General features: G+C 33.7%; 1 protein-coding gene across 1 annotated transcript; it reads left to right on the top strand.

The window, feature by feature from the left end:
* On the top strand, positions 1 to 6,780 carry LOC139493324 (uncharacterized). The gene is made up of 6 exons (XM_071281640.1): positions 1 to 183; positions 1,968 to 2,357; positions 3,980 to 4,348; positions 4,662 to 4,802; positions 5,056 to 5,171; positions 6,519 to 6,780. Exons 1-6 carry the CDS (start codon positions 132 to 134, stop codon positions 6,642 to 6,644), a joined length of 1,194 nt encoding a protein of 397 aa, XP_071137741.1. The 5' UTR covers positions 1 to 131; the 3' UTR covers positions 6,645 to 6,780.
* Positions 6,781 to 15,685: the final 8,905 nt, after the last annotated feature.

Genomic DNA, 15,685 nt, shown 5'->3' with positions numbered 1-15,685 from the left:
ACAAGTCACACTCTGTGAAGACTATAGAGCTATAAGGGTAACATGATATATGTCGTTCAGTGTGTATCAAGTTAATCACGGAGAACCTTTATATATTTCGGTGGTTCCTGTTTTCATTAAGTGTATGTGGAATGCTACTGAAAATTTCAAATGTGTTAATTATTATTATTTTAGTTTCTGTTGGTACGTACACATTTCTTTAATATACAAATTTAATTTATTTAATTAATTTTTAATGTTTTTACTTCAAATTAAAAGAAAGGGTTCATGTAAGGCAAAAGCTTATCAATTAATAATATGATTTGAAAGTTCCGTAGAATATTAATTTGTATTATTTGTATTGACTATACGGTAAAGTTTCTTATTCAGATGTGACAATCATTTTATCAATGACACTAGAAGTACTTCGAGCAAAGCTTACTGCAAGAGAGGCGAACGATACAAGAGGGACATTCAAAACTCATTAGTCGAAAATAAACTGATAACGCAAAGACTAAAAAATAAAAATACAACACACAAATAATAGAAAACCAAACACAACATAGAAAACTAAAGACTGAGCAACACTAAATTATACATCAACCTTTGTTAAGTCCATAATGTACTACAGGAAAATAAACTATCATTTAGATATGATAGGAAATCATGCAAGTAAGATTATTTTATAATTTTCACAAAATTCTCTCTCAAACGGTTTGGGAGCTGTTTACAAAAAGTACTCGTAATTGCACTGTTGTCTATCGAAAAAAATATTATAATTCTAGCATATCGTGGACAAAACAAAACAACGACAACATAAACTATTGCCGACAAGTGGACAGACAGACATCATGGTATTATAAGTGAGTCAAAGGACGAATTTTACGATCGGATAGACTTCCAAATCTACTCCACTCGCTTTGAAAAAACGTTTAATAAAACAACAATAAAAAGAAGCACACATATGAAACGATAATATCCTTTTACTTTGAATTTAAGCTCCAATCGAAATCAGAATCAAATCAATCATCAGTACTTTTTTTCTTTAATTTAATTGAGATACATAACAGGGAAAAGCATTCATGCACAAGGTCATGCGTTTCCCGGACTGTTTATGATGTTTTTACACTAAATCCGTTACATGTGTACAATTTGATACTTTAGTCTGGACGAACTTGATTCATTTATTAGTTGTAATTTGCTTTGAACTGGCTTTCGGTGTCTGCAAATTATTTTATTTTTGTGATTTGGTTCTATTATTTTTATGATATTTTTTTTTGTGCGTTGCGTACTGATCTTTTGTGTTAAGCTAATTGCTACTGATTTTTACAGTTTGTTATTATGTTGTGCTGTTACATATACCTGATTCATGCCTGTCATATTTGTTTTTACGTATTTATTTTTTTTTATATAAATTAGGTCTTTGTTTTTCTCGTTTGAATTGTTTCACTTTTTTATGTCCGGCCATTTAATAACCGACTATACGGTATTGTTTTGTAGCAAGGTTTAAGGCCACATATTGAAATAGTATTGCTTACTTCTACTTCATTTGAACTTTGGTGGATAGTTGTCTCATTGGTGATCGTACCACATCTCCTTGTTTTTAATTGACATACACCAATCGACGTCCACGATATTACTTGTATTTTACTTGGGATGGCACATAAAGAATATGGCGGAGTAAAACGTATTAATTAGATCTTAAACCTTCCATATCAAGAAACAGGGGTGTAACGATACAACAAAAAACAAATTGTATTAATTAGTTGGAAATGGATGTACTTTTTAGATCTTTATAAACCAGAAAACCAACAAACAAAGAGAAAAGGACACAAAGGTCAAAGGTAAGAGTACTCGCAGCTACTGGAGCATGTTCAAAGTGTTGTTTGAATAATAAATAAACCATTTATTTATTTACACTTACATTTCAATAAGAAGTGTAATGTAACAGTAAATATTCACTTTAATTTAAACCTATTACTTAACAGGTATCTGCACATCTACCCTAGTCGCAAACGTATCAGAAGAGTGTATGGGCAACACACATAGTAATTTTCTGTTTCCATCCTGCTTTTCTGGACAGGTAATGTATGTGTATGATGTGTATTCATATGCTAAGACGTTAGATTCCGGATGTCCACAAATACAGACATTAAACGTGAATGTTTCTGATGGATGCTGTGCTTATTACGATGCATCGGAGGACTGTGGAATGCGTTACTATGGACCAAATGGTGATCTTACAACCTACTCTGATTGTAGCGGAAGTGTTTCATGTCAGAAACCTGTCGGATGGAATGATACCATAAAAGAGTGTAATCAATCAGTGTTTTTACCACAAACAAATTATATGCAGTTAAACTATCACTGCATTGAAGGTAATATGATGATTTGTACAAGTCCTAATATGGCTGCTCTGTTTTACGTTAAAGTATGTTGCAAAGGATATATACATTTGATACGCATGCACAATATTTAAAATGATGCATCAACTAGGGTAATGTGTCCGTTAATTGACAATTAAACGTATAAAGACCAAACCGACACTGACAAGTGGGGTCTGTTACTTTGGAAGGTTAGCGAATGGTCTACTAACTGCCATATGCTACAGGTTGATAACAGTAACAACCCAAAAAAGTGATTTTTACACAACGTTTCCTTTAACCTATCTAAATCATATGAAAATAAAGGTAAGAATTGTCATATGATTCCTAATGAGACAAATATCCACCAGACAGCAAAGGATGAGGATGTGATGTCGTAAAGGTTTAACATTATAAATAACCTGTTTTCATACTGACAGTATGAAAAATAAAATGAAAAATGGCTTGGAAAGCCGAGTCGAAATGTTCTGGCTGGCTACTTCGGAAATCTAGTTAAGGTAATATGCTGTCATATCTGTAGTCGGTTGAGAAATTGACTATTTTGTTATTAACACTTAACAGACAAATAAATGTTTCGTTTAAATCATGTTGAACCAAAATTTGTTTCACCTTGTGTACGATTATTCAAATTCATATAAGCATCACGAGAGTTTAACATCAATCGGCTAACTTTAATTTAGTTAAGGTGCATACAAGGATAGATTATATTTCATTGGACATATCCTATGAATATAAAGTAAGCACCTGTTACATTGAGTATGCTTATTCTGTGTTTTGTTTGAATGATTAGATTAAGATTCAGTATATAACGGTTTTCTTTGGTGTAACAGTCTACTAAGCTTGTTCATTGAACATTATGTCAGAAAGGAATGAATTTCATAATAACTGATTTTTAATGCGATAGATCATCAAAATTATTAAAATTTATTATAAACGTGGTAGTACATATGAGTAAACTCTTATGCGAGTAAAAACATTAATGATTGCATATGTGTAGCGACATGTTGAATAACAATTTTTCGTACGGAAGTATTACAAAATATGAAAATAACTGTTTATTAAACATGAAAGGTGTTTTTAGAAATGATCTCCATCTAATTTAATGTTATGCCTGAAATAAACTTTAATTTGGCTTTTTAAAAAGAATTGAAAAGGTGTATGTAATTACTGTGTTACAACAAGCGAGATAGGCATAGCTCTTCATAACTGTACGTTACAGCGGGTTCAAGCCAATAAAATAATAGTATTGGACATTTTAGAATGAAACAAAACTATAACTTGTACACTACATGCAAATATGGTATATATTAAATAACTTTATCGCTTGTTTCGAAATAGGCTATGAAAGATCACGAAAAGTCCGTGTTAGTTATTAAAATTATTTGTCTTTCACTTTAAGACATCAGATTATATAACAAAGGAGTAAACTAAGGGTTATGATAATCAGTTTGAGTTATCCACTACAGCAGTATTCGTTGCATTACATATAAACCTGCTGTTCAGCATTGTTCATTGCAATATCGATAAACGTGTTATTCAGCCGTGTTTGTTGTATTGCAGATGAACTTGTTATTCAGCGGTGTTCATTGCATTATAGGTTATTTTGTTATTTTCAGAGATACAAATTTGTAGCATATGTTCTTGCACTGTGTCGGGGACTTCATTATACATATGGAACGGGGAGTATCCAAACGCTGTAAATGACTGTTCTTTGACATCTGGATGTTCCTGTTCAATAAAATCAAGCGGAGGTTCTCGAATACAATTGATTGCTTTTGACATCCGATTTAAGATTAATTCAACATCCAATGATTGTGCTCAAAGACTACACATACAAGATGGTGAATCTGAATTCGACATTGCGTGTGATGATCATAATGCTTTTAAGAAACGAACGGTTTATATAAGTACATCTAATGACATAAAACTGAGGCTAGATAACAGTTTGGAAGGGTCAAATGGCTATTTCTGGATTCAAGTAAAAGGTAAAAGAATCTTACTTATACTGATTGTTCTTTAAAACAAATATCGGTGCTATGTACTGTTTGATCAAAGAGTTGTTTTTCTTGTGTTCATTCTATTTTAAGGTTTTTTGCTTCTTTTTGTTTAAGTGTGATTAGCGATTGTATTAATAGCATGTATATATGGGATTTGTGAAGTCATGCCAACCAAAACTATGACTAAGAAAATTTATAAAAAGAATTAACAATATGTTTTTATTAAATGCGAGAACTTATCAATTAGTGCAAAACTATTCAAAACAAAATATTCATTATATTGCATTTTATTACTTTTCAGCATTTGAAAGTATTGATACGTTAACCTTACATTGTGGAAAGGAGAATGCCACATACAGCTGCAATGATAACTTTACAATTATATCTGAGAACATCACAGAATTTGTCCTACAAGACAGAATAAATAAAGTCGCAGAGAGTGGTTAGTTACTAAATTAGCATTGACTCATGCAATAGAAATCAATTGTGCATGTGGGATAGACGAAAGAGCGAGGATTTCATTAGAATGTTAGTTTTTAAAGGATGAAAGACGCTTACCAAATTAAAATAAATGTAAAATGTCTTAATTAAGTGAATATTTCACATTTTTTGCTAGATAACATTTATTTTTATGATTTTGCAAAAAACGGGTATTGTTTGTTTATTTTACAATTCCAGCAACATGTGTTTTGCAGGTAACGGCGTTGGTATTGGTACTATAATAGGAGTCGTTGTCGCAATAATCGTTCTTGTGGTGTTGGCTTTGATAGCTTATAGATTATGGAAGAGATATAAAGATAAAAATACAAAGGTGAGTTATGTACAGCTTTCAACTAACACTTACAAACTAACAAGATCAGTGATTTTATTTCTGTGTGTGTTTGTAGGGAATGAAGTATATAAAACGGTACTTTTTAAAGCTATAAGTTATATGAATAGTCCCCGCAAGACACTGATGGTTAGTTAAGGTGGTAAACATCACAGAAGAAGTGACTTTTATTTTGTCACCTCGTGCGTTGGTATATAAAGTCATATTAGTATTGTGTCATTTCCTTTAATAAAAATGGTAAAAATAACTAGAATTACTTTTGCAAGGGAAAGCGGATGTTACTATCCGAAACTATCACTAAGCAACAGCCAATTCGAAAATTAGAAACAGAAATGCTCATATATGAATAACTATACATCTTTCTGTAAGTTTTCAGAGAATATGAATCATTTTGAAATTTTTCACATATTTGCGGTTTCCATGTCAATAACAGTCATGTTATTGTACTTCCAAATCAAATAGCTGCTTTTCACGTGCGAGGTTACATTTTTGTATAGTTTGTTTACAATGTTTGGCATTTTGATTTTTTTTTTTATCTTTTTGTCGTTTCCAGGTTATTGCGACCATTTCCAAATTTCAAAAGAATAAATGCTACTCTACGGTTTTTTCCATAGGGTTCAATGGTTTACATTTTCCACTGTTTCCATAGCAATGGTGGCCAAACTCAGTACCACATTGCAATTGACATTTGTATTCGGTTTCATTAAGTTAATTACACTTTTCTATATTTTTACATTTGTTTAATTTTCATGGTAACGTTGGCAGTTTTAGTAGTTCTAAAGTTTAACTGCACACCTAAATATGGAGCATAATACTCATTATGCTGATGTTTCGTCAAAAATGGTTCAGTAGTCTTCAGGAATACCTTGTACAAAAAAGTTAAAAACTAATAATGGGAAAAAGAAACGTAGAAAAAATTCTGTCTATCGAAACTTCCTACGTTTCTTTTTCCCATTATTATTAAGGCGACATAATTAAAATAGTAGTAGTAGACTGACTTCATATTCAAGACAATGGACACTTTTTATGACTGATGGCCGAACGTTCAGTGTCTTTCTTAAATTTTGCTGGATTTCGTATTTTTATGTATACATATCATCTTGGTTGTCGTCCTACAAAGATAGAGATATATTGTATAATTGCCAGTGACAACTATCCACTAGAAACCGAAGAACGTGGACGTAGGATATCTTTTTCTTAATGTGCATATTTATGGACTTGTGGATACATGTAATTAGCTAGTTACATTTACATAAAAGTACTTTACAATAGATGAAATAGAAGTTTATATCACTATGAAGTTAACATTTTTTTTTGTTATGTTTTAAGGTGGACCCGAAACCGGATCCAGAGACAGATACGGACGATGATGAATTCTTTAATAACAACGACCAAACTCCAATAACAAGCCGTGCACCTGAGTCTGTACTCATCCGCATGAACACAAATATATAAGTCAGAACACTAGCAATGAAATATTCAATTCAAGTGCAAATGATATGTACATGGGTAATACTGCAACAAACTCTTACTGCTTGTCCCAATTCAGAATCATGTACTCAATTAACACCGTAATTAAAATTTTCTTGTATTTGTTTATGTGAATTTTCATCCAATTTGATAGGGCATGTACTGAGTTGTATTTTTGATTTTTACGTTGTTATGTTATCAAAGGTACCAGGATTATAATTAAGTACGTCAGACGCGCGTTTCGTCTACCTAAGACTCATCAGTGACGCTCGTATCAAAATATTTATAAAGCCAAACAAGTACAAAGTTGAAGAGCATTAGGATCCAAAATTCCAAAAAGTTGTACCAAATAATGCTAAGGTAATCTATACCTGGGATAAGAAAATCCTTAGTTTTTCCAAAATATCAGTTTTGCAAACAGGAAATTTACAAACATTACCACATTTTTGATATTCATGTCAACACCGAAGTGTTGACTACTGGGCTGGTGATACCCCCGGGACGAAACGTCCACCAGCAGTGGCATTGACCCAGTGGTGTAAATAGTTATCAAAGGTACCAGGATTATAATTTAGTACGCCAGACGCGCGTTTCGTCTACATAAGACTCATCAGTTACGCTCATATCAAAATATTTATAAAGCCAAACAAGTAAAAAGTTGAAGAGCATTAGGATCCAAAATTCCGAAAAGTTGTGCCAAATAATGCTAAGGTAATCTATGCCTGGGATAAGAAAATCCTTACTTTTTCCAAAAATGTGTTAGAGACAGATAAAAATGAAAATTGTTGATTGTGTAAGAATCTTGTTTGTTCCAATTGTATGACCTTATATTGCATGACTTAGTTTATTGAATACAGTACAACTTATAAAAATATCTATCATCTTAATTTACGAGCCTTAAAACAATATTGCCGAGACATATAAGATTTGATAACCCGTATGCAAACACCTTTTTAGCAGATACAGCTAAACTTCCAACTTTATCTAAAGTTTGTATTATCTGAGAATAAAAATAGTAAAGATTTTATCAGATAAAAGATATAATACCGTAGCACAAGAACAAAATATCTTTTTTGTTTGTTAAATGTTTGAAGTTCGTTTTGTTTTTTGCTTTATTTCAAGTGCTGTAATTCCTGTTTTTCTTTTAATTTTTCAATGTATTTAACATCCCAGCTCCTTTGTTCCCTACCAGATCACCCCAGTTCGAGTTTCCTTGTTATGCATGCTTTCCTTTGTTCTGTAACATTTAGACGGGAATGTCAAATCCACTAAAAAAACTTATACTTAATTATACGGAAAAGACTATCTATCAAAATTCACGTAGAAAAAATCCAGTGTATATGCTGGGATTCGAACTCAAGACCTTAACCATATCAAGCCACGAAACATACCACTACACCAGGACGACTAGATACGAAATAATGGTAATTGGACATACTTAAGGTTCATGTGGACTCTTATAAAAAAAATGGCCGTATTTTCACCTCAAAATTTACTCTGAGTACAGACAAACCTGCACATCTGTAAAACTTTTAAGGCATAGCATGCCCTAGATAAATAAATATCAAATATGTTTCATGCTTCAGAAAAATAAAAACTTACCAGGATTTTGCCGTGCACTTTTTTTCATTCCTCCAGAAAGTGCCAAAATAAACTAAGTTGAGAAACAGGTTTGAGAACTTCTCCACAGGTAATAATTGAAGTGAGCGGTGTTGATTGACATGGACAATAGATGGACAGTAAATACCTGACAATACTTGGTGATTTAAACTGTGTACCTGAGTGAACCATATCAAGGGAAACTCAACTGTTTGTTAATTCTATCATCTTCTGCAGGTGTGACAAAAATGCAGTTTAGGCATAAGACAATATCTATAGTTTATCGTTTAATTGTTATCTATAATAAATTACCCGTTTGGACAATGCGTTAACGATAAATGCATATGAAATCATTCTTTTATCCTTGGTTGTTATGAGACGCGTTAATTGTTACTAGGGTGCTCTCTTCGAGGTCCGCGCTCTTGGTATATAAAGACACCGATTCATTGTGTTTTTTTTTTGTCATTTGTAATCTGGCTGTCGACGGATAATAATCGCTTCTGAAAGAATTGAAGAATTGAAATTTGAAGCTGGAAAGTAAGTTTATAAACCTAGTTGAGTTGAAAGCGTTGTAGTTTTGAAGCAAGCGGTTTTTAAAGGTATTACAATTATTGCAAGCTACCGCGTTGTTCCGAAACTGTAATTTCCCTTGGGAATGGTCGCAGTCCCTCGAACAGATAGCTTGTAATAATCTGGTAACTTAGGTGCTTCAGAGACACTAGGTGTTTCGGAAACCTATGATTTTTTGAAGATTGTTCTTAATTAAGTTTAATATAATTGTTTGTCAAATCAGTTGGGACCTCAGAGTCAGTGAAAGGATCAAGGATAAATTGAGGTCATAGTTTTCAGGCTACTTTTTGATATACAGTTATTTGTGTGAATATTATTATTTCTTTATTAAGTTTCAAAGTTTAAATACTGGTCTTGTAGTTTTTAAGGAAAGCCTCCAAGTTGTAGTTAGGTTTTCGAGTTAATTACAAGATTGATATTGGAGTATGTCAGATTCTGTGAAAACGGATACGAACATATAGTTTATAAGCCAAACACGTTACAAAATTGGTGGCAGCGGTGGGATCTGAGAAACTTCAGTATTATATGTAAATAATCACATTGTTTTATTGTCATTATTTCTTATTTGTCCTCAATTGCAAGAAGCAACACACTGTTTTGTAAATACATTGATTGTCAAATTGTTTAATAAAATATATTTGGAAAATTGTTTGATTTATTCTTCAAAATATGTCCCGAACATACAAAGAAGATAAAATGTTGTATGACCCTCACAGTGTCGAAACAAGAAATTTGACCAGGGAGTTGGATAGATTAAACAAGGAAATAGAGTGCTTAAGATCTAAGAGTTTTGAGAATGCCCCAGAGTTTTCTCAGTCAACTCCTATCAATCAAGCAACATGGCCAAGACAATCTGACTCTGGATTTCGTACTTCCATTATTCCAGACCCCGACTTTGGTACAGGCAGCAATATACCCCAAAGTTCAAATGTTGGGAAAGGAGCGGCTAAGTCAAAAGTTATGCCACGGCCTGCAATACCTGATAAACATATCCCAGCTTCGATAAAGTTAGCTCCAGATATGAAAAATTATTCAGACTCTGTTTTCGAGACAAATTTTGTTACTGAAAGGCTAAAGAAAAATTTGCCAAAACCACAAGATAAATTAGGTGCATATAGGGGAGACAACAAAAGCAAAAATATCATAAAGCCTGCTACGTTTGACGGCCAAGGATCATTGATAGATTACAAGTCTCATGTTGATGCCTGTTCGCGTATAAATGGCTGGACAGAGTCAGAAAAGGGTTTATATTTGGCAGTCTCATTGAGAGGACAGGCCCAGGGGGTACTAGGAAATCTACCCACAGATAAAAGACAAGATTTTAAAGAGCTTGTCATGTCTCTTGAAGAGAGATTTTCGCCTGCCAATCAAACGGAATTGTACCGAACACAATTACGGGAGCGTCGTCAAAAGGCTTCAGAAAGCCTTCCGGAATTAGGTCAGGACATAAGACGCTTAGCGAACCTTTCATATCCAACAGCCCCAAATGACGTTAGGGAAACACTTGCTAAAGAGCAGTTTATAGACGGACTCATGAGTGTAGACATGAGGCTAAGGATAAAACAAGCTAGACCTACTGACTTGAACGACGCGATTCGACACGCTGTTGAACTTGAAGCTTTTAATAAGGCCGAAATTAAGCAAGATAATGGGAAGGGCTATTCAAGGGCTATAATTAGAGACGGGACCAACAGTGACGCTAGCGACAAAACAGTAGAGCTACTTAAAAACATGCAGACAGCTTTGACTGATCTGAAGCAAGAAGTTAGAGCTTTAAAGCAGACTCGGGCGCAATACCAGAATCACAAGAATCGAGGATGTTTCAATTGTGGAAAATTTGGACACTTCAAGAAAGATTGTCCCGATAGTAGTGTGAAAAGAGGACATCCAAACTCCCAAAACCTACCCGAAGTTTCACATGAAAAACAGAACGGTGTAATAGGAGTTAACAAATTAGCAAATGAGGCTGGTATGTTTATAGAGGCTAAGGTCAATGGTTGTAAAGCAAAGATGCTTATAGACACAGGGGCGACAGTATCCCTTATTTCAAAAAAGATGTTTGACAGTATGAAATCTCAGGTTCTGTCACCAATGGCCAGAGAGATACTGACTGCAAATGGTTCTCCCTTAATTCTGTTTGGGAAAACTATAATTGACATTGACTTAAATGGACATGTTTGTTCAAACATTGCTGTAGTAGCAGACCTAAACGTAGATGGTATATTGGGAATAGACTTTCAAAGAAGCCATAATTGTGTAATAAATATTACTAAAGGTAGCATTTGGGTAAACGGAAGAGAGAACCGTTTACATTTTGAAGGTCAGATAGGCTGCTACAGGGTAGATGTTGCAACAACTATAAAACTGCCTCCTACTAGTGAAGTAATGGTGTCTAGAAACATAAAAAAAACCTGTTATACCAAAGCCAGAAGTTGGTATTATAATTATAAATAAAGATCACGAGAAGGGCAAGTTGATATGCTACCAGTGTAACAGACGGTATAAAAAGACAGCATATCATAGACGTCATATGACAAGGTGTCACCAGGGTAATGGTGATGAAAACTTTGAGCTACCAAAAGATCAAGATGAAACACACGACAGTGGAAAAGAGATGTCAGATCTTGTAGAGTTGAAGAACTTGGCCAATAATGACGAAAACAGTCTGATACAAGAAAAAGTTGTTAGAGAGCCCAAAACAGATGTGGAGACTGTTAATAAAATGTGTCTTAAAACGAGGAGCACAATAAGGCCGTCAGGACCAGTGAAATTTGTGGCTCCAAAAAATGAAAAATCATTTGATCTTTTGAAATTTCTCGAAACTGTTAATAGATATATTGGAAATAATAAAGAATTAAAACACACAGTTCAGGAAGAATTTTCTATATTTTGTTGAGTTTTAATTGGTTATTGAGATAGCAATGTTTGGTTGTGGTTTTTTTTATAAAATGTTATTGTTATTGTAACTGTTGAGGTCTGTTGAAATACACTCAGCAAAGAGAAAAAAAATTTATAGATATATATGTAGAGTCCGTCGGATGGGGACGTTAAATCCGAGGTCCCATGTACAGGAACATGTCACGCCCTGTGCATGTAAAAGACCCCTCCTGCAGATTTCGTTAAGAGTAGGCTCCTTGGGGCCGCTGCAGAGGCAAAATTTGTTAGGGACATTTAAAACTTATTCTTTTGCAGTTGCTTTGTGTAAATACAAATAGGAAATAAAAGTATGTTAGTCATGCGAGGACGCATGAAATCGGAGGCGTGGGTAATGTGACAAAAATGCAGTTTAGGCATAAGACAATATCTATAGTTTATCGTTTAATTGTTATCTATAATAAATTACCCGTTTGGACAATGCGTTAACGATAAATGCATATGAAATCATTCTTTTATCCTTGGTTGTTATGAGACGCGTTAATTGTTACTAGGGTGCTCTCTTCGAGGTCCGCGCTCTTGGTATATAAAGACACCGATTCATTGTGGTTTTTTTTGTCATTTGTAATCTGGCTGTCGACGGATAATAATCGCTTCTGAAGGAATTGAAGAATTGAAATTTGAAGCTGGAAAGTAAGTTTATAAACCTAGTTGAGTTGAAAGCGTTGTAGTTTTGAAGCAAGCGGTTTTTAAAGGTATTACAATTATTGGAAGCTACCGCGTTGTTCCGAAACTGTAATTTCCCTTGGGAATGGTCGCAGTCCCTCGAACAGATAGCTTGTAATAATCTGGTAACTTAGGTGCTTCAGAGACTAGTCATTTCAGGACTAGGTGTTTTAGAGACTGGGTGTCTCAGAACTAGGTGTTTCGGAAACCTATGATTTTTTGAAGATTGTTCTTAATTAAGTTTAATATAATTGTTTGTCAAATCAGTTGGGACCTCGGAGTCAGTGAAAGGATCAAGGATAAATTGAGGTCATAGTTTTCAGGCTACTTTTTTGATATACAGTTATTTGTGTGAATATTATTATTTCTTTATTAAGTTTCAAAGTTTAAATACTGGTCTTGTAGTTTTTAAGGAAAGCCTCCAAGTTGTAGTTAGGTTTTCGAGTTAATTAAAAGATTGATATTGGAGTATCTCAGATTCTGTGAAAACGGATACGAACATATAGTTTATAAGCCAAACACGTTACACAGGGACGAAAAAAGTGCACGGCAAAATCCAGTTCAGTTTTCTAAATCATACAATGCATTTGAATTATATTTATCTAGGGCATGCTATGCCTTATTACTTTTCTAGATGCACAGGTTTGTCTGTACTCAGAGTAAATTTTGAGATGACAATGCGGCCATTTTATCCATAGGATCCACATGAACCTTAAAGGATGCAAGATCTTTTTATAAGTTGGGCGAGTTGTCAAACCTTTATTCAGTGGGGTTTAAACCTTTTTCGTTAATAAGTGAGTTTTCAGACTGATTGTTCACTTTGATTTTACACTTTTTCAAAAGCTAGGCGAGTCGGTAAACAAGAGTGGGGCGATTTTTTTTATAAAGTGGTGATATATTGTGGGCCGATTGGCAAGTGGGGCGGTTGACATTGTTTGATATCTACTCATTGTGTTTGGGGGTCATAAAGGGTATACATCATATAGTGATATATAAAGTATATTGTAATGGTTGTGTGGCGTTCTTAACTAGATTTTATGAATCGTAAATGGTTTTTCGTCTAATCTAAAACAGCTGGGATGTAAAATATTTATCCCACTCAGACTTGATGTGTCAGTGTGAGATCACCCTCTGGCGTCCGGGGTGATCTTACACAGACACACCGCGTCCTTGTGGGATAACTATTAAATATGTTATTTGTGTCTGTTACAGTTCTGTATAGCCTTTGTCCTGACGAGTATTTTCAATTAAAACTTCTTCATTCGAACAAGGAAAGTAACATGAACTGGTGGGTTAAGGAAATGTGTTCACCAATTTATTATTGTGTGATGCGTGTTAATCTTATATGACTCGAAACTTTTTTTTTTTTTTTCTTTTCATTCTTTTCCTGTAATGGTTCTGGAATATCCCCAAGGTATCTTCATCTTCCGTCTAAACAAAGATGTTTCCTTTTAAATCATGACACAGTACAATGGGGTTTTATCCCAAATTTAAAAAGTTCCAGAATTCATTACGTAGTTGACATGACTCATTATATAAAAGACAAAACACATGTATAGAGTAGTATACAGAAAAGGGATATCGTGTGTTTCCATATGTGTGATATCTGAATAGAACAACGCCTACTCAAATTCTGAAAGACTGAAATTATGCATCAAATTGCCAATATAAGAAATGAGTAGCTCCTGAATTCAAACCCATTTTTTTAACGAGTTTCCTGTTGGGTTTTTCAATTGTAAGTGTTTCTTTTTGTATTTCTCAATATGTACCGATATAAATTATAGAGAAAAGTCTTGTATATTCCTTGTCCTGGCAAGTCATGTTTTCTATTGTAAATAGTGTTGTCAACGGTTAACCGTTTGAACGACCGAATACCGAATACCAAAAAACGCTAACCGGTTAACCGGACTTTTTTTTCAATTTTGATAGATTTGATATAAAGTATTGAAATCCTTAAATAGTTATGGTTTCTTTAAAAATTGTCGTCGTGGTAATTAATTTGACAGATCAATTATCCAGTATGTTGATTGCTATTGTTAATCCAAAAACTAATTAGAACTTGTCTCTCAGCTCGGGGCAAGATCTTAAGAAAACATGATTAGTATACAGGTTTTTTTTACAGTAACTTTAAATCAGTAATACGATTCACTTCATTATTTCATTTTTGTTCTTATATTGTGTAGACTAAACCTAAGTGTGCAATCTCCATCGTGCAAGGCTTTGTCATACTTTAAACTAAATACTAACTCAACAATTGTGCAATGCAAACCAATGTGAATGTAATTAATGTATACTTGATAGTACGAGTAACAAGCTTTGGCTTACTCATTTCAAATTGAAACACTCCACCTTATTTTCGGAGACAACAAGAAAAAATGAAAGAATCGTCGGTTTCAGACATATTAAATTCTACGAGATCAAGCAGGTTTTTATTTCAATCTGAAGTTAATACAAACGCCATAGTTAATACAGTCTCCAATTCATCGTACTTTAAAACCGTAAATGTATGACTTGGGTGGAAGGTTTTCACATTGACAATCATACCACATTTTCTTATATCTATGTATAGGGTACTATAGATAAGGCCTTAAAACATAAACTTAAACTACCGGTTAACCGGTTAATCGGTCGAACGATTATCCGAGTAACCGGTTAGTCAAAAGTATACGATTTGACAACACTAATTTTAAACTATTAATTTGATCAATTATCAGGATAAATGAATGTACATGTTCTTATGTTCTTATGATTAATGTATTTTATTATTTTTTAACAAATTCACTAATCGTTAGTGTATGCTGCGAGACACCTTTTATGACTTAACATACATAAACAGCAGCTTTATGGTTGTATTTACAAAAGAAGTAAAACTGTTGACCTTTCCGGAGTACCTAAATATAAATATAAAAAAAGATATGGTATGCTTGACAATGCGACAACTATTCACTAGAGACCAGGCAATATATAACAGGACATAGCACGGTTTCTGGGTGGGATAGATGATTTTTAGTTTTCTTTATTTGTATGTTTGGTGTTCTTTTTTTACTTAGGTTTTTGTTTACTACCCCTTAGTCAATTTCCCCTTCTTTTAGACAAATGATGCGGTAAGCGAAAGACTAAACAGATTTACAGATTATTAAGGAAAGGCCTGATAGTTTGCATGTGCTTATGTTTCATATTTGAATTAAATAACTTCAATTGGACGTGAACAAACTGAAAGATATGCATACAGTTTGTCATTGTAAAAACTAGTATAT

The sequence above is a fragment of the Mytilus edulis genome, chromosome 10 (assembly GCF_963676685.1).
Source record: "Mytilus edulis chromosome 10, xbMytEdul2.2, whole genome shotgun sequence".
Lineage (NCBI taxonomy): Eukaryota > Metazoa > Mollusca > Bivalvia > Mytilida > Mytilidae > Mytilus > Mytilus edulis.
Note: the sequence above shows the minus strand (reverse complement) of the source record. Positions and strands in the feature narration are given on the sequence as shown.

Excerpts from the sequence above, each read along its gene's own strand:
- LOC139493324 (XM_071281640.1), top strand. The coding sequence starts at position 132 with ATGCTACTGAAAATTTCAAATGTGTTAATTATTATTATTTTAGTTTCT. Across the intron at positions 4,803-5,055 it reads AAATAAAGTCGCAGAGAGTG|GTAACGGCGTTGGTATTGGT; the intron begins GTTAGTTACTAA and ends TGTGTTTTGCAG. Across the intron at positions 5,172-6,518 it reads ATAAAGATAAAAATACAAAG|GTGGACCCGAAACCGGATCC; the intron begins GTGAGTTATGTA and ends TTATGTTTTAAG.